Source organism: Aegilops tauschii, chromosome 3 (genome assembly GCF_002575655.3).
Source record: "Aegilops tauschii subsp. strangulata cultivar AL8/78 chromosome 3, Aet v6.0, whole genome shotgun sequence".
Classification (NCBI taxonomy): Eukaryota; Viridiplantae; Streptophyta; class Magnoliopsida; order Poales; family Poaceae; genus Aegilops; species Aegilops tauschii.
The window spans coordinates 59,049,273-59,075,254 of NC_053037.3; the positions used below are offsets into that span (position 1 = coordinate 59,049,273).

Consider the following 25,982-nt stretch of genomic DNA (forward strand, 5'->3'; position numbering starts at 1 on the left):
TTTAATATAATAAAATTTATATCATTGGCTCATTGCATATTTTCACTCTTTATATTGCATTGCTACTGTCGGTGCTATTGTGGGCAACGTTGACTCCGGTCCCCATTTTTTCTAGCTTCGTCCCTGGTAGGCACTGGTGTCAGTTGACACCAATGCCATTCGATGCTTCAGCTAATAGCTTTACCGATTTGTGCCTTTGACCCCAGCAAAAAAGATCGATTGACCCCAGCCCACCACAAAACAAAAGCCCAAAGTCTTAGCCCAGTTAGATAACTACAACAGTAAAGAAGAAGTATCCATCTGTTTGCTAACCTAGCACGCAGTCCAGAAGGCCCAATCTATCTGGTGCCTGTCCCTACTAATTCCTGGATGCAGCCGGCCGCCAGGTCGCAGTAGGTCACGAAGCACGCCTCTCTCAAGTGATCCGCTTCCTCCTCAATGACGTAGATCCCAAATCCTCTGCACACCTACCGCTGCTATCAGGGAACTACACAACGGTGGACGATGCTAATTTTGGTTCGGCGATGTCCGTCGTCGGCCGGCCGCGTCAGCCTAATCTATTGTGGCCGGCCGGCTGCACTTCTTGATTGTCCACTTCGGTTCATCCCATGTACCCGAGGCACTGACATACATGTGTGTAATACTAAGATTTAAATTCATAATTTATCTCCTTGATTCAACTAGGACTAGAAGATTACAGATAGATTTCTACTGAAGCGGACAGGAGACACTGATCCAACCGAGACTTCAAGGTCATGAAAGGACTACCGAAATAGATTTATGTAGTTTATGAAACGTTGGTGCTACTGCTCTAGGAGAAATAAATTTAGATGAACTTCTTTCAGATTCAGCTGATCGAAAAAGAATATCACAATAGACTACGAATGCTAAGAAGCAACATTGGATCAAACCGAGATATTTAATCAGAGGACCTTGCAGACAAATCAGACTTTAAATATCTTTTGTTTCTTTTAACTTGGACTATTTATTTAAACTATCTAAGATTTATCCTGGTGACTTTTATTCAACATAATTGATGGATCTTGATCGTGAACTTCGAACGTAAATTGGCAATGTCCAAACAGACCAAGGATTTGCCAATTTGGATCACATTGCAGATCTTTCTGAAGTCTTAGCTGACACTAAGAAACATCTTGCTTTTCCTCTGGTGTATCTCCTTCCAAAATTGGTGCTAATTTTGCCAGTTGACCAAATCGATGAGGAGATGCTTCTCGGAAATGGATATTGTCAAGACTGTTTTGCATGGGTGACCAGTTCATGAGTGATAGCCTGAGTTGCTATGTGGATAAATATATATTTACTATCACTACGAATGATTCCATGAATGATTTATTGAATGAAGAAGATTAAAGGTCGAGAAGGAAGTTATAACATGTGAGTCTCACATCATTATATATTTTTCCTTAATCGTATTTTTATGTATCATTTGTTTCGTACATTGTTGTAAAAATAATTTGTTTCTTTTGTTTATTGTTTTCACTAAGTTATACAGATTAAATGCTCCCAACTTACCTTTCAGCTTTTCTTATTTTTTTACTGAATATGTAAACAAGTGGCTTTTTTACTTCGCTCAACCAGTACTCGGGTATGAAAATCATTTTAATATAATAAAATTTATATCATTGGCTCATTGCATATTTTCACTCTTTATATTGCATTGCTACTGTCGGTGCTATTGTGGGCAACGTTTTTTTTTGCGGGCAACGTTGACACCGGTCCCAGTTTTTTCTAGCTTCGTCCCTGTGCGTAGGTCGCACAATCGCGCGCGAGAGAGAGAGTATGACTACCCGACTTTGTTTTTACCGGGCTGGGTTTTACACAGGCAGTCTACTCGGTAACGACAACCCAGTCAGCAGGCCATAATTCCTGCTCCAATAATACTTGGCCATTCATTGTTGGCTGTATGCCCCTTTTTACATCAAATAGCCAGTACCTTTGGACTAGCGCATGCACCTGCAAACAAGTTTTGTCATCTTTTGTGACTATGAATCAAAAAGTTCAGAAGCTCACCGCATGTGATGATGAGTTATCGATCATACTTCGTCTCTTTCAATTTGGAGGGCTCGATTCAAAAACCTCACCATGATGAATGGTGAAATAATTTTTATAGTTTACAAAAGTACTCGATCGATGTGCTTGTTTTTTTTAAGTTGTGTTTACCGATGCATTGACTGCAATGATTGCATGTGTGAACAATAAATAACTAAGAACTTTTACATGCGTTAGTGAGTGTTCTTTGAATCCTTGCATGCATCAATATAATGTAGCTCAAAATTTAAACATGCGATGGAACGCAATAAAAATGAGACTTATAACATAACCCTAGTCGGCTAGAGCAAAGTCTCCTCTCCAAGCTTCACCGACGAGTCCGTGGATTCGCCTCTCCTTTGCCTACCACTCCAGTGACCGGTGACGGGAATGGGGAATCTCGGTGCCTCCACTTCAGCTAGTAGTTTAGGTTAGGGTTTTTAGTCCTCGGTGGTGCAGACTCGAGCAGATGGTGGCGCTCCTTCTTTGAGTTTGTCTTTGGGGCTCCAATCCTCCTCGAGTTCGTTCGTCTGGACGTAGTCAACGGAGCTCCGACATAGACTCTTGCCGTCTCTTGAGACGGTGAGGTTAGTGTTTCTCGTCATGTGACAAGATTTGATATCAGGTACTTCAGATCTATGTAAAGGTTCAATGGCGACGACTGCAGCTCCTGGGCGTTGGCCCTTAGTTGCACGTGCATGAAGAGTTTCCGCCTGTCATCGACAAGGAGAAGCCGGCTCGAGTAGAGAAGCGGCGATAAGGGCACGCAGGCGGCTCATTCTGGCGGCAATGGTGGTCGTTCGATGGTCTTGGAATCGCCATAACTTTTATTATGTTTGAGATAATTTTTGTACTTCCGGTGAATTTTATAATAGATCTAATTTTGTCACAAAGAAAAAACAAAAATTCTGAGTGAAACCCTATAAGCCGGAGGTGATTGTATGTAGTACCTGACAAACAGGATTGGGTTTAAAGAAAATTGTCGAAATAAGTTGCAGTAGTAGCTACCATTTGGTATGGATGGTGAGCTATCTGAAAAATAGTGAAAAAAACAGTTGCAGTAGTAGCTACACATCGATGTACGTACGTGGAGTGCAGTTCCCGCAGCGTCGAATCTTTGAGCACGTTCGATCTACAAACTGAAACTATAGGAGTACATCGTCAATTCCTGCATGCAGGTATCGATGAACCAAAAAGAAGAGAGATCGGTGATCTCTGCCGACTCGTTGCTACGTCGCCGCGCATGCTATCAGCCATGCAGAAGCATCCATGCGTCGGAGTACTGGGCCACAATGGCCGGTCGCATCCGCTCCACCGCGGCCTCCGCCATGGCCAGATCGTCCATCGCGCGGCGCAGGAGCTGCTCCGCCGCGGGTGCCCAGGCGTGGGCGACTGCTCGCGGCGATGGCGGCCTGAGCATGACGTGGAAGACGCCGAGGGCCGCATGGCCGTGCGACTTGGCGGAGTGTAGGCACTGCAGCGCCGTCTCCGCGTGGCGGGCAGGGTCGGCGTGGTGGAGTTGCCACCTGTCCCACCACCACGGCGCGTTGGCTTGGAGCCCCATGTGCGCAGCGCAGAGGGAGAAGACGATGCCCAGTACGGCGTGGAACCTGCTGATGCGCTTAATCCGGCCGATGGCGAGGTCGATGATGAGGCCGCCTGCTGAAGCGCCCTGGCCAGCGTTGGGCAGGGGATGCACGCCCGGGCGGAATCTGCGGCAGTCCTCGGCGGCCAGGCGGTACTGCTGGCTGGCGCCATTGATGGCCTCGACTACTGCATTCGTCCCGTTGATGTAGGTGAAGCTGCGAGCCGACGCCTCGGCCGCCGTGTTCCTCCACTGCTCCATTGCCGGCGTCGGTGCTCCCTCTCTCTCTCTCTGTGACGCTCAGCTATTTGTTACGTGTGCTTCTCGTGGTCAGCTGAGGCTATTTGTAGCGCAGCACCCGCCAGCCGGCGAGGTAGTTTCTGGAGACAGTGGGGTTTACAGTGTAGGGCCCTGCAGGATGCACCACACGTCCAAGTGAAACTGTCGTTGTCACGCTGAATCATCTCGCTCCCACGTAAGAATCCATCGCCGGGGCACGAGTAGCGAGCTAGCCTAGCTTCTGAACCTCGTACATGTGCTTCTGAACCTATTACTGACCCACTAAACGTCTGGTCCCATCTAGGACGGACACACATGTCAGTGAACATGTTTTATGATGGCATTGGTAGGTTGCTAAGAGCATCTCCAACAGCCGCCCAAGGAGCGCCACCCTAAAAAGTATTTTGCAGCGCACGCATCCATCGTCTGGAAAAGCACGGCGGGCAGCGCTGGCTCCAGCAACCGCGCTAAAATTTAGCGCACGCGCGTAGCTCCAGCAAGCGCGCGCTATCGCACGAACATTGCATACATATTTTTTAATAAAAGAGATACATATAAAATTCATATAAAAAATGATACATAGATATTTTACATAGTTCATAGCATAGATAGATAAACGATACATAGATAGATAAAACTACGATGCAACTACACTGAAAACTACAGTGCAACTACAACCTACTCCGAGTCGTGCTCGTCCTCATCCAGACTGGTGTTGTCCGAGGTATCGATCCACATGTCCTCACAACGAGGATCATTATCCCCAAAAAATCGACACCCCACCTGCTTCAACGATATCGCACTGCGATATCGCCAGGGCCTTCCGCCGACGCCTGTCAAACCGCTCCGCTCGGCGCTTTGCCGTCCTTTCCGCCCAGAAGGCGCGCTCCGCCACGACGTCCTCCGGGTGGCGCCGGCACCACTCCGCCATGGCTCGCTCGTCTCCTCGGCGATGAGGAGGCGGCAGTGCTCCGCACGGTCCTGGTCCGTGATAAGACGAGGCGGAGGGGTGACGGACTGCGCTTGCTCGCGCGTGAAGACGTTGCGGAAGTTCATCTGCACCGGCGGCCTCTCTAGGCGCCACGTCGCCGCGTCGTACGCGCGGGCGGCCTCGTGCGCAGTCCCGAACGTGCCGAGGTCGAGCCGGATGTCGCCGGACCGGATCTCGGCGTAGTAGGTGCCGCCGGGGCGCTCGCGGACGCCGCGCTAGCCAGACAATCCCCGGCGGCGTGGCGGCATGGTGGCGCGGTAGTGGCGGGGGCGAGGAAGCGGCGAGCAAGCGGCAGAGTGAGCGGGAAGATCGCGTGTGGCAGTGTGGAGGCCGCGTGGCGAGCGCCGCAATTTATAGGCGCGCTCGAAGCGGTGCGCCAAATCTAGCGTGCGAGCTGCCGCCTTTTCCCCACGCGCGCACTTGTTTCCTGCCGCCGCTGGAGCGCGCCAAAACGTCTTGCACGTGCTAAACTGAAAGTTTACCCGCGCGCGTTTTTTGACGCCGCTGTTGGATATGCTCTAAGTTGGAGGGCTGACTATTTCAGCATGAAGGGCCTCGAGGACAGAGAGGGGAGAAAAGGGGGCGTCTATATGTCAGTCTCCTTCGATTATTTTCCTCGTACATGTGCTGCTCAGGTACATAGAAAAGAAAAAGAAACCCAACACCAGGGCCCGCTGCACTGAGCTGATTGAAACAAAGCCCCGTGACTCCATGCATGTGCAAGCCTACACTCGTCTGCAGACGCCATGCACCCGCACGTTCGGTGGTGATTACATGAAGTGCAAGCCTACACTCATTTTGCCCTGACTTTCATAATTGTACAACTTTGACGTAATTAGAAACGAATTTGCAAACATGATAGATAATCACAAATATTGACACTCGCTGCTGGTACAAATCTCCGTCTCCCTTTTCTACCTAACATAAAGTGTATAACAGTATTTTCTGTTCCCGACAAAAAAATAATACATTTTTATAATTCCAATAGAAATCATCTGGAATATATGTAAGCACGTAATATATTTGCTGTTATCCGAGGTGAATTTGTCTACATCGTTCTTTCTAAGAAAACTACTCCCTCTATAAAGAAATATAAGAGCGTTCAGATCACTTAGTGATCCAAAAGGGAGTATTTTTTAAATGCTCAATATGAAATGGTTTAAAAATTGACAGGAAAATGCCATGTTACATAACAACATAAATAAAGGAAAGCTTTCTTCCTCATGAAGAATGAATTATGGGAATAGTTTACCCCTTAAAGAAACAACAACAAATTGTTTTTTAAATATTGTACTACTATACCTAAAATGAACAAATCATAAACGCATATATCAAAGTCTTCTCTTTTATTCTTGGGTGCGCTGGGTGCATGCAAGTTTATCTGGAGTTTCGACATTCAAGGAGCTCATGGCAAATAAAACAAATTTTGGCTCACAAAAAAGCTATTTTTTTGCTAGAGCTTCTCGAATGTTATTTGACCACAAAAATTTACACGCACCTAGCACACCCAAGCATCTTGTCTGGCACAAAATTTCAGATTTTTTTGAATCGGTTTGCTATTTTTTTTTTTGAATTTACTGTTCATCAGTCAAACCTGGTCAACCCAGTCAAACTTGGCTAACGTACTCGAAATCAGGTTTTGGACCAAACTTATCTGGTTTAGAGAGTTGAAGGATCAAATGTCAACAAATAAATCTTAAGAGATCAAGTCCATACTTTTGGTGAACTTGACGGACCAGAAACATACTTTTCTCTAAAACAAATACTCCCTGTGATACATATTAATTGTCGCTCAAACAGATGTATCTAGAATTGAAATATGTCTAGATACGTCTGTTTTATTGAAAAGTAATATGGATCGGTGGGAGCACCATAGAATCTGCCACGAAGTACACGGTCTTCGCCAATAACAAAGTTTTTTTACATTTATGCTTCAAACACAATATGTTCACTAATATAATTATTCAACAAAACAAAAGAAATCTAAATTAAACAAGGATTAAGTTTGAGTGCACATGTTGCACAGATCGGTGTTGCCCTCACCTTGGTCTTGGCCACCGGCTGCTTCTACTCATGCGTTGGGATATGCGACTTGCCGAGCACCTGATGGCCAATAGAATCGAGGAATTGATTGTGTATGCGGGCAAGGCTACAATTGTGTCTCTGGACGGGATTCAAAATGACCAAACGAACAATCCCGCTAGCTCCTATTTCGGTGTGGCGGTCTCGCAATTCCGCTAGTTATCTCGTAAGGGTTTTTGGACCCCAATAGGTAGCATCAGGGCGCCAGGGAGGAACCCCCCCCCCCCCCCCCCCCCCCAAGGGAACGGTTGCTCCCTCCCTTAACGTTCACCAGGGAAAGGCCCATCACATTGATTTTGTTCACCAGGGTAAACCCCCTTGGCCCAGAGGCCCATTTAAAAAATGTTAACAAAAATGTCATGAATAAAAAATACATTTCTTGTGAAAAAAAACATGAAAAGCTACACTGCTTTCTAAAAGCTGTCATGGGCCAAAATACAAAATGCCATGATGAATTTTTTACTTGAGTTGGTCCACTGTTCAAAAATTCATATAAAAATTATCATGCTCTAATAATGAAAATGCTATGTCAATGCAATTTATTTGCCATGTAAATAAGGAAATAAAAATTGCCATCCTCCTAATAATAAAAGTGCCATGTCAAAAATAATGAAAATTCCATGCTCTATAAAATAAAATTGTCTTCCTATTAATAATTAAATTGCCATCCTCCTAATCAGAAAAATGCCATGTCAACAATAATAAAAATGCCATGCTCTATATAAAAAGACTACATCTTGTTAATGATTAAACTGTCACCCTCCTAATAATAAAAATGCCATATCAACAAATAATGAAAATGAGATGCCCCCAATAATTAAAAAACATCCAATTCATAATTAATTTTCCATATTTATAATAAGAAAAATCCCATGCTATAAATAATAAACTTTCATCCTCTTAATGATAAAAAGTGGCATGTTTTTACTTATTAAAATGTCAATATCTTAACAATAGAAAATACCATGTGGATTATAATAAAAGTGCCATGGTACCTACAATAATAATAATAATAATAATAATAATAATAATAATAATAATAATAAATAAAAAATGCCATTCTACCTATAAACAAAATGCACAAGGCAAGTTAGGAAAAATTGCCTATAAAAATAGGAACTTTATTCTTAAAAAAATGTGAAAATCCAGGTTTTTCTAAAAGAAAAATTTAGAACAAATTTAGCTTTAAAAAGATATATCAGTTTCGGTCTCAAGTGTCCACAACCCCCTCCCCCCCCCCCCCCCCCCACTTAGTCGAGTGGTAAGCCCCCCGCCCCTTATGCAGGAGACGGCGGGTTCGAACCCCACCAAGCGCACAACCTTTGTCGTGTAGTTTTTGGAAGAAAAAAACAGAGAGCGTCCGCGAGGAATCACATGATAGTGAACGACTTCTACAATCTTACGTGGCTAGGGGCTTGTGCCAAGATCCGTGCAACGGTGGAGAGAGCATTCGCTAGGATTGGCGTCCCGGCGAACGTTCACCAGATAGCTTTTCCGAAGTTATTATTTCTTTTTATAGCAAACCACGTGGGGCTTTTTTTCTTGAGAACAGACTAACGCAGGTCTGAACAGACTAACCAGACCACGCTACCGCCGGCAAGTCATCTCATTTTGTCTCACCTCACTCAACTTAACAAATCTTGTTGGCCGCTTCCTCTTCTCCTCTATCGTGATCCAGACACTCCATTACCCCCGCCAGCCATATTCCAACCTATGCAGATGCACGGAGCCAACCATGAACTCGTATAGCAGTAGTCCCTCCACCCATGAACTCCTATAGGGCCTAATGCATTTTTTGAAACAGCCTATGATTATTGGTAAGATTAAAGTATATGCGATGTATAATGTGAAAATTATATCATGGGAAGCGCCTTTTAAGTACAAATTTGACGGTATACTTTGTGTAACTTGCATGTCATATATTATTATTTTAACATGTGGTGAAATTTAGTCTCAAAAAATGCATTAGCCTCCATATATATGGATAGAGGGGTTATTTAACTTGCTTGTGGCTCTTGCCTCTTCAAGGTAGCCAATGGTACCATATTCAAAGTCACCATAAAGTAAAACATTATTTTGATGGAATGTGGTCCAAGAAGTACCTTTTTGGTGCTTTTGGCCGAGACGCACACGCACACGTCCAAGGTCACTTTCAAACAATCAGCTGATAGGATGATTGATATGCCGACAAACTCACGTACGAAATTAGCAATTATATTTATTCCACTGGCAGACGCAAGTATACGATGCTAATCCCTACTTCATTTCATAATTCTTATCATGGTTTTAGTTTAAATTCTAGTTTTTTTTAAAGGAGGAGGATCCTCGGCCTCTGCATCTGGGCGATGCATACGGCCACTTTATTAATTATTCTCACAAGACCTTACAATCATACAATAGTAAGACTAAAGCCACCGTCTAAGCAACAACTGTCGCTACTCCTATCCAATTGATGAAGGGGCGCTGATAGTCTGGGCCTAATACCAAACAGACATCGCAGCCAAACCTAAACATCTAAAAACTGAGGTCCCAACCAGGACGCCTGCCGGGTATGGGGCACCTACCAGTCCGGCGCACTCCTCAACCAGGACGCCTGCCGGGTATGAGGCCGCCGCAGCCACCTGCCACCAATCCATCTTCAGTGTTGTACTGCTGCACCACCTTGCCCAGCCTCTCTGCCATCGACGCCACCACGACGCCTGATAACGTCACCCTCCTGCGCGAGTCCCTCGCCACACATCGGGCGCCGAGTCTCCACCGCGCCACGCCGCGGAGAAACGCCACCATTAATGTGCAGGATGAATCACCGCTCCACCAATTATTCCGTCCACTGGTCCCTCGAGCCCGTGTACACCTCCAAGAATGACGCCACAAGAGGGAAACGACACAATAATACCGCCATCATCCGATCTACTGATCTAGGGTTTCCCCCGGAGGTAGCAGATAGTGGCCTGAAACTTCTCAACAGCGATGCCTTCAACAAGGGAACGTCACCGAATAGTGCCGCCATCGCCGGCCTCGGCAGCAGCCGCGAGCAGGTCTTCACCCAGATCTGTTCCAATGGCCTCCATCAACCGTCTTGTGCACAGATCGTCCACCACTGCGGCCGCCGATCGCCCGTCGCGTGTCCACAGCCGCCGACACATCCTCCGCCATCCGGGGCCACCGCCCCGGGATCCAGCCCTCGCTGGCCGCCGGAACGAAGCCACCGAGCCCCATCGAGGGCGGTCAACGGGGGCGGAGAAGCTAGATCTGGCCAAGTTTATGAAACAGAGACTTCAAGGTCGTGAAAGGACTACCGAAATAGATTTATGTAGTTTATGAAATGTTGGTGCTACTGCTCTAGGAGAAATAAATTTAGATGAACTTCTTTCAGATTCAGCTGATTGAAAAAGAATATCACAATAGACTACGAATGCTAAGAAGCAACATTGGATCAAACCGAGATATTTAATTAAAGGACCTTGTAGACAAAGCAGACTTTAAATATATTTTGTTTCTTTTAACTTGGACTATTTATTTAAACTATCTAAGCTTTATCATGGTGAATTTTATTCAACATAATTGATGGATCTTGATCATGAACTTCGAACGTAAATTGGCAATGTCCAAACAGACCAAGGACTTGCCAATTTGGATCCCATTGCAGATCTTTCTGAAGTCTTAGCTGACACTAAGAAACATCTTGCTTTTCCTCTGGTATATCTACTTCCAAAATTGGTGCTAATTTTGCTAGTTGACCAAATCGATGAGGAGATGCTTCTCGGAAATGGATATTGTCAAGACTGTTTTGCATGGGTGACCAGTTCATGAGTGATAGCCTGAGTTGCTATGTGGATAAATATATATTTACTATCACTACGAATGATTCCATGAATGATTTATTGAATAAAGAAGATTAAAGGTCGAGAAGGAAGTTATCACATGTGAGTCTCACATCATTATATTTTTTTTCTTAATCGTATTTTTATGTATCATTTGTTTCGTACATTGTTGTAAAAATAATTTGTTTCTTTTGTTTATTGTTTTCACTAAGTTATACAGATTAAATGCTCCCAACTTACCTTTTAGCTTTTTTTTTTACTGAATATGTAAACAAGTGGCTTTTTTGACTTCGCTCAACCAGTACTCGGGTATGAAAATCATTTTAATATAATAAAATTTATATCATTGGCTCATTGCATATTTTCACTCTTTATATTGCATTGCTACTGTCGGTGCTATTGTGGGCAACGTTGACTCCGGTCCCCATTTTTTCTAGCTTCGTCCCTGGTAGGCACTGGTGTCAGTTGACACCAATGCCATTCGATGCTTCAGCTAATAGCTTTACCGATTTGTGCCTTTGACCCCAGCAAAAAAGATCGATTGACCCCAGCCCACCACAAAACAAAAGCCCAAAGTCTTAGCCCAGTTAGATAACTACAACAGTAAAGAAGAAGTATCCATCTGTTTGCTAACCTAGCACGCAGTCCAGAAGGCCCAATCTATCTGGTGCCTGTCCCTACTATTTCCTGGATGCAGCCGGCCGCCAGGTCGCAGTAGGTCACGAAGCACGCCTCTCTCAAGTGATCCGCTTCCTCCTCAATGACGTAGATCCCAAATCCTCTGCACACCTACCGCTGCTATCAGGGAACTACACAACGGTGGACGATGCTAATTTTGGTTCGGCGATGTCCGTCGTCGGCCGGCCGCGTCAGCCTAATCTATTGTGGCCGGCCGGCTGCACTTCTTGATTGTCCACTTCGGTTCATCCCATGTACCCGAGGCACTGACATACATGTGTGTAATACTAAGATTTAAATTCATAATTTATCTCCTTGATTCAACTAGGACTAGAAGATTACAGATAGATTTCTACTGAAGCGGACAGGAGACACTGATCCAACCGAGACTTCAAGGTCATGAAAGGACTACCGAAATAGATTTATGTAGTTTATGAAACGTTGGTGCTACTGCTCTAGGAGAAATAAATTTAGATGAACTTCTTTCAGATTCAGCTGATCGAAAAAGAATATCACAATAGACTACGAATGCTAAGAAGCAACATTGGATCAAACCGAGATATTTAATCAGAGGACCTTGCAGACAAATCAGACTTTAAATATCTTTTGTTTCTTTTAACTTGGACTATTTATTTAAACTATCTAAGATTTATCCTGGTGACTTTTATTCAACATAATTGATGGATCTTGATCGTGAACTTCGAACGTAAATTGGCAATGTCCAAACAGACCAAGGATTTGCCAATTTGGATCACATTGCAGATCTTTCTGAAGTCTTAGCTGACACTAAGAAACATCTTGCTTTTCCTCTGGTGTATCTCCTTCCAAAATTGGTGCTAATTTTGCCAGTTGACCAAATCGATGAGGAGATGCTTCTCGGAAATGGATATTGTCAAGACTGTTTTGCATGGGTGACCAGTTCATGAGTGATAGCCTGAGTTGCTATGTGGATAAATATATATTTACTATCACTACGAATGATTCCATGAATGATTTATTGAATGAAGAAGATTAAAGGTCGAGAAGGAAGTTATAACATGTGAGTCTCACATCATTATATATTTTTCCTTAATCGTATTTTTATGTATCATTTGTTTCGTACATTGTTGTAAAAATAATTTGTTTCTTTTGTTTATTGTTTTCACTAAGTTATACAGATTAAATGCTCCCAACTTACCTTTCAGCTTTTCTTATTTTTTTACTGAATATGTAAACAAGTGGCTTTTTTACTTCGCTCAACCAGTACTCGGGTATGAAAATCATTTTAATATAATAAAATTTATATCATTGGCTCATTGCATATTTTCACTCTTTATATTGCATTGCTACTGTCGGTGCTATTGTGGGCAATGTTTTTTTTTTGCGGGCAACGTTGACACCGGTCCCAGTTTTTTCTAGCTTCGTCCCTGTGCGTAGGTCGCACAATCGCGCGCGAGAGAGAGAGTATGACTACCCGACTTTGTTTTTACCGGGCTGGGTTTTACACAGGCAGTCTACTCGGTAACGACAACCCAGTCAGCAGGCCATAATTCCTGCTCCAATAATACTTGGCCATTCATTGTTGGCTGTATGCCCCTTTTTACATCAAATAGCCAGTACCTTTGGACTAGCGCATGCACCTGCAAACAAGTTTTGTCATCTTTTGTGACTATGAATCAAAAAGTTCAGAAGCTCACCGCATGTGATGATGAGTTATCGATCATACTTCGTCTCTTTCAATTTGGAGGGCTCGATTCAAAAACCTCACCATGATGAATGGTGAAATAATTTTTATAGTTTACAAAAGTACTCGATCGATGTGCTTGTTTTTTTTAAGTTGTGTTTACCGATGCATTGACTGCAATGATTGCATGTGTGAACAATAAATAACTAAGAACTTTTACATGCGTTAGTGAGTGTTCTTTGAATCCTTGCATGCATCAATATAATGTAGCTCAAAATTTAAACATGCGATGGAACGCAATAAAAATGAGACTTATAACATAACCCTAGTCGGCTAGAGCAAAGTCTCCTCTCCAAGCTTCACCGACGAGTCCGTGGATTCGCCTCTCCTTTGCCTACCACTCCAGTGACCGGTGACGGGAATGGGGAATCTCGGTGCCTCCACTTCAGCTAGTAGTTTAGGTTAGGGTTTTTAGTCCTCGGTGGTGCAGACTCGAGCAGATGGTGGCGCTCCTTCTTTGAGTTTGTCTTTGGGGCTCCAATCCTCCTCGAGTTCGTTCGTCTGGACGTAGTCAACGGAGCTCCGACATAGACTCTTGCCGTCTCTTGAGACGGTGAGGTTAGTGTTTCTCGTCATGTGACAAGATTTGATATCAGGTACTTCAGATCTATGTAAAGGTTCAATGGCGACGACTGCAGCTCCTGGGCGTTGGCCCTTAGTTGCACGTGCATGAAGAGTTTCCGCCTGTCATCGACAAGGAGAAGCCGGCTCGAGTAGAGAAGCGGCGATAAGGGCACGCAGGCGGCTCATTCTGGCGGCAACGGTGGTCGTTCGATGGTCTTGGAATCGCCATAACTTTTATTATGTTTGAGATAATTTTTGTACTTCCGGTGAATTTTTATAATAGATCTAATTTTGTCACAAAGAAAAAACAAAAATTCTGAGTGAAACCCTATAAGCCGGAGGTGATTGTATGTAGTACCTGACAAACAGGATTGGGTTTAAAGAAAATTGTCGAAATAAGTTGCAATAGTAGCTACCATTTGGTATGGATGGTGAGCTATCTGAAAAATAGTGAAAAAAACAGTTGCAGTAGTAGCTACACATCGATGTACGTACGTGGAGTGCAGTTCCCGCAGCGTCGAATCTTTGAGCACGTTCGATCTACAAACTGAAACTATAGGAGTACATCGTCAATTCCTGCATGCAGGTATCGATGAACCAAAAAGAAGAGAGATCGGTGATCTCTGCCGACTCGTTGCTACGTCGCCGCGCATGCTATCAGCCATGCAGAAGCATCCATGCGTCGGAGTACTGGGCCACAATGGCCGGTCATATCCGCTCCACCGCGGCCTCCGCCATGGCCAGATCGTCCATCGCGCGGCGCAGGAGCTGCTCGGCCGCGGGTGCCCAGGCGTGGGCGACTGCTGGCGGCGATGGGACCAGATTCAAAGTCACCATAAAGTAAAACATTATTTTGATGGAATGTGGTCCAAGAAGTACCTTTTTGTTACTTTTGGCCGAGACGCACACGCACACGTCCAAGGTCACTTTCAAACAATCACCTGATAGGATGATTGATTTGCCGACAAACTCACGTACGAAATTAGCAATTATATTTATTCCACTGGCAGACGCAAGTATACGATGCTAATCCGTACTTCATTTCATAATTCTTATCATGGTTTTAGTTTAAATTCTAGTTTTTTTTAAAAAAAGGAGGAGGACCCTCGGCCTCTGCATCTGGGGATGTATACGGCCACTTTATTAATTATTCTCACAAGACCTTACAACGTCATACAATAGTAAGACTAAAGCCACCGTCTAAGCAACAACTGTCGCTACTCCTATCCAATTGATAAAGGGGAGCTGATAGTCTGGGCCTAATATCAAACAGACATTGCAGCCAAACCTAAACATCTAAGAACAGAGGTCCCAACCAGGACGCCTGCCGGGTATGGGGCACCTACCAGTCCGGCGCACTCCTCAACCAGGACGCCTGCCGGGTATGAGGCCGCCGCAGCCACCTGCCACCAATCCATCTTCAGTGTTGTACTGCTGCACCACCTTGCCCGGCCTCTCTGCCATTGACGCCACCACGACGGCTGATAACGTCACCCTCCTGCGCGAGTCCCTCGCCACACATCGGGCGCCGAGTCTCCACTGCGCCACGCGGCGGAGAAACGCCACCATTAATGTGCAGGATGAATCACCGCTCCACCAATTATTCCGTCCACTGGTCCCTCGAGCCCGTGTACACCTCCAAGAATGACGCCACAAGAGGGAAACGACACAATAATGCGCCATCATCCGATCTACTGATTTAGGGTTTCCCCCGGAGGTAGCAGATAGTGGCTTGAAACTTCTCAACAGCGATGCCTTCAACAAGGGAACGTCACCGAATAGTGCCGCCATCGCCGGCCTCGGCAGCAGCCGCGAGCAGGTCTTCACCCAGATCTGTTCCAATAGCCTCTATCAACCGTCTTGTGCACAGATCGTCCACCACTGCGGCCGCCGCATCGCCCGTCGCTTGTCCACAGCTGCCGACACATCCTCCGCCGTCCGGGGCCGCCGCCCCGGGATCCAGCCCTCGCTGGCCGCCGGAACGAAGCCACCGAGCCCCATCGAAGGCGGCCAACGGGGGCGGAGAAGCTAGATCCGGCCAAGCCCGGCCAGGATCCGGCCTTTCCCCGCGCTGAAGCCGAGGTTGCGCCCGCAGGGCCAGATCCGAGCCGGATCCACGCCTGCGCCGCCGCCCCTGCGCCAGCCCCGATCCGCCGCCACGCCATGGTCTTGCACCGTGCAGCCACCACGGCCTGGACGCCCGCCCGCACCGCACGGCCGAGAGCCCCGCCGCCATGCCCCGCACCAGCGTCACGCCCCCGCCGCGCTGCCGCATCTCGCGCTGCCGCCACACACCAGGAGGGGAAGAGAACCCCGCCGCCGCCGACGCCGCCGGGCGACCCTCCGGCGGCGGTAGGGGAAGGGAGGTTGGAGAAGGCGGCCGCGGAGTTGAGGCTAGTGTTCGCCCGACGCGCTCGCGAGAGCGACGCGGGGCGTGCGGGCTGTTTCGTGCGGGGCGTCCGGACAAGGAGCTAGTGACAAAACACAAAAGTACGCACGCACGCATGCGAACACAGACTAAGGACCGTGTCACTTCTAACTTTTTCCTTTTTCCTTGCTTTGATCTGCACCAGATCCACCATGTTGGGATTTGCTTTCGCCCCCACGAACTGCCGTGTGCAGTGTTGTGTCAATACTCCGATTTTACCCCTTCAACGAAAAATACTACATAGTTAGCTCATATAAGTGTGGGTTAATCTAGTCCATGGGATGGATAAAATGGATGGGTCATATTAGTTTGATGTACTGTACAAAAATGGACGTGGCTAGAAATTAGTCAGCTGAAGATTTTGTTTGAGGTTAGTTGATTCTTGAACCGTTGGACGCAAAATCAATAGCCCACGGTCTTTCTTCAACCTTTCGACGCATCTCCTTCCTTGAGCCGAGAGCCACCACCGGCCAAACCGCCGGCTCCCGCCACCCGCGGCCGGTGGCACTCCCGCGCTGCCTCGCCGCCCCGCTCTCCCCGGAACCACTCCCACCACCGGTCCTCCTCCGCCCCTGCCATCCCTCTAGGGCCCACCGCACGGAGCTTTTTCTCCGGCGAATCCCCACACTACCGCCCCACCACCACCCCCACCGCCGCGACCACCACGGAACCCTAAGATAGACACTTGGGTGATGACGGCGGCCCCTTCCTTCTCTTTGGGCTCCGGCGAGGCCCTCCCTTCTCCTTCCTTCATATCGACTAATGCCAAATTTGAATCAGCTGATGTGTAGCTAAACTGTACAAGAATACCGGTGCAGTTTCACTTCCATTTCCCTATCTAGCACGCCGCCACCATGAACTCGACATCGCTGGCTGCGATCAACTCGTCCTCTCAGCCTGGCTTGCTTCCTGCTCCCCTTGGATTCAAGTTAGTTCATCGATGGGACTCCCCACTTCACCTCATCTTCCTAAAACGGAAAGAACAAGTTAACGGGAGTTGTGCCCGAACCATGGCGGGGATTCCACGGATACTGCAACGTGCAACAGACCCATGGCCATGGGGATCTCCACAGCGGCCTCTCGCAGAACATCGTCGGTTGTCTTGCATTCCCGTCTCCTCCACGACAGCCTCCCGTTCATTTTGCCGCATCTCCAGTTCCGCCCTCTCCTGGCTCCTGCCCTGTGGTCGACCGGACCTCCAGTCGCACGTCGGCAAGCAACGTGGCGGCGCTCACACCAAGGACCCGCGCACGAAGCAGCCAGAAGACACAGCAGGACAGAGGTCACCATCGCTGGTGCCTCGCCCCGTCCCGTATGGCTTCGGACGTCTGTCCGGTGATGGCCCATGCATGCACTCACCTACGGAGAGAGAGAGAGGGAGAGAGAGAGAGAGAGAGAGAGAGAGAGAGAGAGAGAGAGAGAGACCGATGTGTTGAGAAGTGCTTCAATAACTTTTCGAGTACATTGAAATTCGGAGTAATCTTTACAGGCCAGAAACGACGATCGAAAGCACCTATTCGATGCCTACCCAACTTTGTGTTGTACCGGGCTGTGTTTTACACGGGTAGTGGTCTGCTTGGAAACGACAACTCAGTCAGGTCTGTGCGACTTGGCGGAGAGTACATTGAGCATGACGTGGAAGACGGCGAGGGCCGCATGGCCGTGCGACTTGGCGGAGAGTAGGCACTGCAGGTCTGCAGCGCCGTCTTCGCGTGGCGGGCAGCGTCGGCGTGGTGGAATTGCCACCTGTCCCGCCGCCACGGCGCGTTGCCCTGGAGCTCGATGTGCTCAGCGCAGAGGGAGAAGACGTTTCCCAGTACGGCCGGCGTGGAACCTGCTGAAGCACTTGATCTGGCCGAGGGCGAGGTTGATGATGTCGTCATGTCGCCACCTGCTGAAGCGCCCTGGCCGGCGTTGGACGGGGAATGTACGCCCGGGCGGAATCTGTGGCAGTCCTTGGTGGCCAGGCGGTACTGCTGGCGGGCGCCAATGATGGCCTCCACTATTGCATTCGTCCCGTTAATGTAGGTGAAGCTTGTTGGAATTAATCTTGACATGTACTGCCGAGTAGTATAGGTTGTTAGCTGCATGCACGTACTATTCTTTGGGATCCTAGAGAGATTCTAGGAGAAGATAAGACCACAGTAGTGCATGGAATTAGTTGGTTAGTGGGCTAGCTAATTGAGCCGTGCATGTTGGTTGAGCAGCCGGTCAAGTTAGTAGCTTAGTTATGTAGACCGGGAGTGATTCTAGGAGGTAAGGCGATGGACGTGTGTTAGTGGGTTAGTGTGGCTGGGTGTGGCGGCATGCCTAACCTCCTATGTATATATGTGGTGCATTGGTTTAATGAAAGGAAGCCATGAGGGCTATAGGAAAATGTAGTCTTTATGTGCACCAAGGAAGAGTGTTCTGGCAAAGCCTTGTTGGGTTTCTTCCTTTGTTGTGTGCGTGTGTGTGTTCTTGTGTGAGACAAAGAGAGTTGAGCCAAGAGAATAGAGAAAAGAGAAAAAGGCCGGCTGTGAGAAACAGCTCGGCACCAATGTTCTTGTGTTTTTCCATGTCCTTGTGAGCTGTGAGAGGCAGCCGGAGGAAGAAGAGCAGCGCTGTGAGGAGGCGGCCCCAACAAAACTGTGAGCCGACGCCTCGACCGTCGTGTTCCTCCAAACCTCCATTGCCGGCGTCGGTGCGCGCTCTCTCTCTCGTTCGCTCTCTGTGATACTCTTAATAGGTGACGTGAGGCTATTTGTTACTTGTGCTCGAGGACGGAGAGGCTAGCTCGATGTTAGTTGCCTGAAATTATTTTACGCTTCAGTCACTTCTGTTTTCCTCGTACATTTTATTTTAGAGCCCTTTTACGGTGATTGGGGCGGTACTGGGAGTACTTTCAAGTACTTACCCCTTCGATTTTTATTAGCCGTTCGATCTGGTGGGGATTAAAAATGAATTAACTTAATTAGTTTAATCAGAGAAGGGCATAATGGTCCAGGGTAAAAAAAAATTCAACCGATCACGTCCACGACCAGAACCACGTCTAGATCTAGTAGCTCGGTCAAGTCCTCCTTCTCGACCAGAACCACGTCTAGATCTAGTAGCTCGGTCAAGTCCTCCTTCTCGTCCTCTTCCTTCTGTCCGACGAGCCCGGCGAGAGGAACCAATTCACCGTCGTCGGCGTCGTTCTCGTCCTCCTCCTGGTCCCCTTCACTATAAAAGACGTGGTCGGCGGCAAGAAGAAGAATAAGGCGTGACATCTACGGCGGCAGTGTCGGTGGCGACGGCGGCGGCGGTATAGGAGAAAGCCCCCCACTGATCCCATCGCTTCCGGACTTGCATCTTAAGGTATGAATCGCCTGAATCTCAACTTACTTTGATTCGTAGCCTGCACTTCCTACTTAGATTTGTTTAGTCATCATCGATTTAGGTTTCCCTAGTGCATGCAATTCAATTTAGCAGTACTTACATCTCTGATCATGTCTGATTTTTATTAGCCGTCCGATCTTGCGGGGAATTAAACTTGGGCGTTGATGATTGGTTTCCCTCACATGTCAAACGAGCAAAGTCTTTTCCATGCACTTGTCTTTTCCTATGAGCTATTTTACACCTGCAACATTGATAAACAGAAAGATGTTGATGATTGGTTTCCCTCACATGTCATATGCAGGAAGACATGGCGTATGCAAGTGATGAGAGTATGTTCGAGTATCTAAATGTTGTCAGCAAGATGTTTGATAGTGAGGCTGAAGGCTATGAATTCTACAACAAATATGCTCTTGAAAAAGGTTTTAGTGTGAGGAAAAGCTACGTTGAGTGGGATGGATCCAACAAATACATAATTTTAAGGAAAATTGTGTGTAGTCGTGAAGGGTTTCGCGAAGAGAAGCACATGAAAAGAAAGATGGAAGATAGAAAGAGGAGGCCACGAAGTTTAACTCGTGTTGGGTGTAATGCTAAATTGGTCATTACGAGACAGGAGGAAACCGGTCGGTGGTTTGTCAAGGATTTCATCGATGAGCACAGCCATCCTCTAGCCCCACGGGATCTTTCTTGTCTGCTGCGTTCGCACAGATGAATTAGCGATGAGCAGAAAGCGGACATGGAAAAATGTGGGATCCGCAAATACCGTATTATGGATATTTTGTGCTTTCAATACGGTGGATTTGATAAGGTTGGATGCATAAAGAGGGACATTTATAATTTCTGCCATGCTAATAAGCAGGAGACAATCAGTGCCGGTGATGCTAATACGGTGATCATGCACATGATGGCGAGGCGAGAGCGAGATGTGGATTTTTTCTTCAAGTACTTGGTAGACGAGCATGGCCATCTGAAGGGACTGTTCTGGGCTGATAGTCAATCGCGACTTGACTACGAGGCTTTCAGAGACGTCATTGTTTTCGATAGCACATACAGAACCAACAAATACAATCTGCCATTCGTGCCGTTTGTGGGGTTGAATCACCACCGCAGCACTGTTATTTTTGGCTGTGGTATAATTTCTCATGAAACAAGCCAGGCATACGAGTGGATGTTGCGGACCTTTTCTGATTGCATGGCACAGAAGCATCCGATATCTGTGATCACAGATGGGGACCTTGCAATGCAGTGAGCAATCAGGGTGGTCTGGCCAGACTCTAACCATAGACTATGTATATGGCACATTCAGCAGAACATTGAACGCCATCTGCATGATGACGACGTAAAGGAGGAATTCAGATCTTTCATTTATGATACTTCTTTCATTGAAGAGCATGAGATAAAATGGATACAATTCTTACAACGGAATAAAGTAACCAGTGAGGAGTCTTGGCTGCATCAGATGTATCAGATGAGAAAGTTGTGGTGTGCTCCATATCTTGAGGGGCGTTGTTTCCTAGGATTGAGCAGCAATCAGAGGAGTGAGAGCTTGAACTCTGTGCTACATACGCATCTTGAGGGTAAGATGTCGTTGTTTGAAATGCTAGAGCACTATGAGCGTTGCCTTGCGTCGCGACGGATTAACGAAGCTCTCCAAGACGTCGAAGCCTTGCAGTCCGTTCCATTTACAGAGGAAAATGCTTCGCCGCTTGAGAAACACGCCGCAACAGTTTTCACACCTAGTGTCTTTAAGATGGTCTTATGGAGCATAGATGCTGTCAGCAAATGTCAGATGAGAGAGATACTAGATGGATCAGAAGATTCCACTTATGTTGTGTCCAAGCAGGAAAGAATGGATAAAAAGTTTGGAGTGCGCATTGAAGAGCAAGGAGGTCTTTTGCACAGGGTGAGTTGTTCTTGCCGTAAGCTGGAATGCGCAGGCACACCATGTTCCCACATTTTTTACATATTGGGGATTTTGAAACAAACAATTCTGCCCAGTTGTTGCGTTCCCACTAGGTGGACTATGAATGCAAAATGTGCATACGCACCTACCAGAAAAAACCAGATGTATGACTATTCGGTAAGCCTGCAGAGGTACCGCGAGTTGCGGAATTGTAGTCACGCCGCAAGTTTCAAGGCATGCCACTCTGATGAGGACTATCACCGTCTAAAGATGCTTTTGGAAGCACAACATCATGGCAAGCAATCAAGTTTTGAACAAGCTGACAGCAAGGAGTCAACTAATGCTCAGCATAACAGCATTAGGTTTGGCCCGTTGATGCCGCACTCGGAGAAAGTTGATAAGGTTCTGGATCCCGTGCATGTGCCAGGCCGAGGTGCACCGAAGAAAAGGCTGCAGGCAAAGACAAAGAAGTCAAGATCACAGAATATGTGTGGCTATTGCAAGAATCCTGGTCACAATCGACGTAAATGCGCTAAATTGCTAGAGGTACGAAATATGTTCATATTTATTTTTTGCATGTGTTTTACTCATAATTGATGTCCATGTGATTTATTCTATTCTTCTGTGTAGGATCTCGAGGCTGAACTGTGATGTCTACATACAGCATGAACTGACGATGAGCCAGAGAAAGTGGTGTGCCATTCAGCTTTGTGTGACGTGGTCTTTACATTCTATTTCATCGTGACAGTAATTTAGTGAAGTGCGGTTGTACTGCCATGTAACTGTATTAGTTCGACATCTTTCGTTTTCATTTTCTGTGTGTATCATTTGATGTCCAACTTTAAGAATGATGATGTATTTCGAACAGGAATAAGGGCTAGCATGGAGCACTTGTTATTTTCGAGTAGAATAATTTTTGTGATGTATTTCTGCACGCATATTCATAATCATCATGCATATTCTTCATTTATAGATCATTAATGACTGACGTATTTTTTAAATAAGCGGGGCCTAGTAGGGTGTGCTTGGAAATATTTGAGAAACCTGCATGCACGTTCATCTTCGCTGCATGCAAATCGGGCGGCAGCCGCTGTGCCAGCAGTTGTCAAGGCCTTGATGAATCACTATTCACATGCAGGTCCCCGACTCTTGCATGCAGGTGCCTAGTTTTTGCATGAAGGTCCCTGGGTCGCATCATTGGTTGAGGAAGTATCTCTAGAGTTTTCGAACTGACATTGCCCACCACCTCCTCCAAATCACCTCCTCCAAATCACCCAAATTTTCTTGTACATGGTGACACACATGTGCCAAACATGTCTATGAAAGAAATTTTTGGAAAAAATTATTTTACAATGCCCCCTTGAGGCATAGACCGATGTTTTCAGCAGTCAGTCTAGAGGGCATTATAAATTCAAAAAAAATCAAAAAAATACAAAACCTTGGAAACCTAGCATTGTTTGTGCGAGAGATCATGTGTGCCAGAATTGAGGTGATTTGGAGGTGGTCGAAAAAATGCCCGCATTCCGGAGGGACCATTTGGTCTTTTTAACTTAAGCCAGTTTTTGAAAAAAGGTGAATTTTTCCACCACCTCCAAATCACCCCAATTTTCTTGTACATGGTGACACACATGTGCCAAACATGTCTATGAAAGAAATTTTTGGAAAAAAGTATTTTACAATGCCCCCTTTAGGCATAGTCCGATGTTTTCAGCAGTCAGTCTAGAGGGCATTATAAATTCAAAAAAATTCAAAAAAATACAAAACCTTGGAAACCTAGCATTGTTTGTGCAAGAGATCATGTGTGCCAAAATTGAGGTGATTTGGAGGTGGTCGAAAAAATGCCCGCATTCCGGAGGGACCATTTGGTCTTAACTTAAGCCAGTTTTTGAGAAAAGGTGAATTTTTCCACCACCTCCAAATCACCCCAATTTTCCTGTACATGGTGACACACATGTGCCAAACATGTCTACGAAAGAAATTTTTGAAAAAATTTATTTTACAATGCCCCCTTGAGGCATAGACCGATGTTTTCAGCAGTCAGTCTAGAGGGCATTATAAATTCAAAAAAATTCAAAAAAATACAAAACCTTGGAAACCTAGCATTGTTTGTGCAAGAGATCATGTGTGCCAGAATTGAGGTGATTTGGAGGTGGTCGAAAAAATGCCCGCATTCCGGAGGGACCATTTGGTCTAACTTAAGCCAGTTTTTGAGAAAAGGTGAATTTTTCCACCACCTCCAAATCACCCCAATTTTCCTGTACATGGTGACACACATGTGCCAAACATGTCTATGAAAGAAATTTTTGAAAAAAATTATTTTACAATGCCCCCTTGAGGCATAGACCGATGTTTTCAGCAGTCAGTCTAGAGGGCATTATAAATTTAAAAAAATTCAAAAAAATACAAAACCTTGGAAACCTAGCATTGTTTGTGCGAGAGATCATGTGTGCCAGAATTGAGGTGATTTGGAGGTGGTCGAAAAAATGCCTGCATTCCGGAGGGACCATTTGGTTAACTTAAGCCAGTTTTTGAAAAAAGGTGAATTTTTCCACCACCTCCAAATCACCCCAATTTTCCTGTACATGGTGACACACATGTGCCAAACATGTCTATGAAAGAAATTTTTGAAAAAAATTATTTTACAATGCCCCCTTGAGGCATAGACCGATGTTTTCAGCAGTCAGTCTAGAGGGCATTATAAATTCAAAAAAATTCAAAAAAATACAAAACCTTGGAAACCTAGCATTGTTTGTGCAAGAGATCATGTGTGCCAGAATTGAGGTGATTTGGAGGTGGTCGAAAAAATGCCCGCATTCCGGAGGGACCATTTGGTCTAACTTAAGCCAGTTTTTGAAAAAAGGTGAATTTTTCCACCACCTCCAAATCACCCCAATTTTCTTGTACATGGTGAAACAGATGTGCCAAACATGTCTATGAAAGAAATTTTTGGAAAAAAGTATTTTACAATGCCCCCTTGTGGCATAGACCGATGTTTTCAGCAGTCAGTCTAGAGGGCATTATAAATTCAAGAAAATTCAAAAAAATACAAAACCTTGGAAACCTAGCATTGTTTGTGCAAGAGATCATGTGTGCCAAAATTTAGGTGATTTGGAGGTGGTCGAAAAAATGCCCGCATTCCGGAGGGACCATTTGGTCTAACTTAAGCCAGTTTTTGAAAAAAGGTGAATTTTTCCACCACCTCCAAATCACCCCAATTTTCCTGTACATGGTGACACACATGTGCCAAACATGTCTATGAAAGAAATTTTTGAAAAAATTTATTTTACAATGCCCCCTTGAGGCATAGACCGATGTTTTCAGCAGTCAGTCTAGAGGGCATTATAAATTCAAAAAAATTCAAAAAAATACAAAACCTTGGAAACCTAGCATTGTTTGTGCAAGAGATCATGTGTGCCAAAATTGAGGTGATTTGGAGGTGGTCGAAAAATTCACCTTGAACAAAACCTAGCATTACCAAGCACATGCCCACTGTATGCAGCATGTCTCATCAGTCAAGCAACATTGAAGCACCTACTGTGATCATTGCAGCATCAGAATATAAACACTGCAACAAAGCATAGCTGACCTGCATCTAGACAGTTGATATACTTCAGAGACATACTAGATTAATTAAGTCTCTGCCATACTTAAGAGTCTGCCATACTACTTAAGAGTCTGCCATACTACTTAACAGTTCACAAACACTTCCACCTTCCAGATTCACAGTTCACAACCATACTAGCGCAAAAGTTAAACATCATCAACTATATTGATGATGAGTAGCACTACCAGCTTCACAGAGGGTGACTAGATGGGACCCATAGCCTTTAGGAGGGCTGCATGCTCTGCCCTGATCTTCACGTCGTTCCCACTCGTCGCTACAGCGCGTGCATGCGACATAAGGTGCTCATACTGCCCATCCTTGGGAATTGGCTTAGTGGTGCAGTATGGGCACCTGAACTTGCCCCCCTTGTAGTACGCCGCCTTCCCCTTCTCCCTGATCTTGTTGGCTTCATGCTCAATGAAGGACTTGTGGTTGCACTCTTCCACCTCATCTCCAGAGTTGTACTGCACATACAAATGATTTGCATAAATACATACTTCCCATTTAGAGTAATGTAATTAACAAACATCAAATAATTGCCATTTACTTGCCCGTTAATGAACAAACAAACATAATAGCCCATTTACAGCTAATTAATGCACAAACAACAGAATAGTTCCATTTAGAAGATTTTAATGGACAAACAACAGAATAGTTCCATTTATATGCATTCATATATGGTTTCATGAAAAAACATCACACATATCCCATTTACAGCTAATTAATGCACAAACAACACAACTTTCAGAGGAATTAATTGAAAGTACAACAAAACTTTCCATTTTAGAATAATTCAATGGACAAACAACACAATATTTCCATTTATGTGCATTCAGATAAGGTTTCATGATCAAAGACCACAAATATGCCATTTAGAGCTAATTAATGACCAAACAACACAACTTTATGATAACAATG

At 45.7% G+C, this 25,982-nt stretch overlaps 3 protein-coding genes and 1 pseudogene across 3 annotated transcripts; 1 reads left to right on the forward strand and 3 right to left on the reverse strand.

Moving 5' to 3' along the window:
- Window positions 1-3,298: 3,298 nt before the first annotated feature.
- LOC141020924 (uncharacterized) lies at window positions 3,299-3,895 on the reverse strand. Its single transcript, XM_073495894.1, has one exon. It carries the CDS (start codon window positions 3,893-3,895, stop codon window positions 3,299-3,301), a length of 597 nt encoding a protein of 198 aa, XP_073351995.1.
- Window positions 3,896-4,591: 696 nt separating this feature from the next.
- On the reverse strand, window positions 4,592-10,205 carry LOC141042709 (uncharacterized). Its single transcript, XM_073511587.1, has 2 exons — window positions 10,062-10,205; window positions 4,592-5,119 (listed from the first exon to the last, which is right to left on the reverse strand). Exons 1-2 carry the CDS (start codon window positions 10,203-10,205, stop codon window positions 4,592-4,594), a joined length of 672 nt encoding a protein of 223 aa, XP_073367688.1.
- A 4,227-nt stretch (window positions 10,206-14,432) lies between these two features.
- On the reverse strand, window positions 14,433-18,875 carry LOC109749511 (uncharacterized; annotated as a pseudogene).
- A 1,418-nt stretch (window positions 18,876-20,293) lies between these two features.
- LOC123497545 (protein FAR1-RELATED SEQUENCE 5-like) lies at window positions 20,294-20,806 on the forward strand. The gene has a single exon (XM_045234129.1). The coding sequence runs from the start codon at window positions 20,294-20,296 to the stop codon at window positions 20,804-20,806; it is 513 nt and encodes a 170-aa protein (XP_045090064.1).
- The last annotated feature ends 5,176 nt before the right edge of the window (window positions 20,807-25,982 follow it).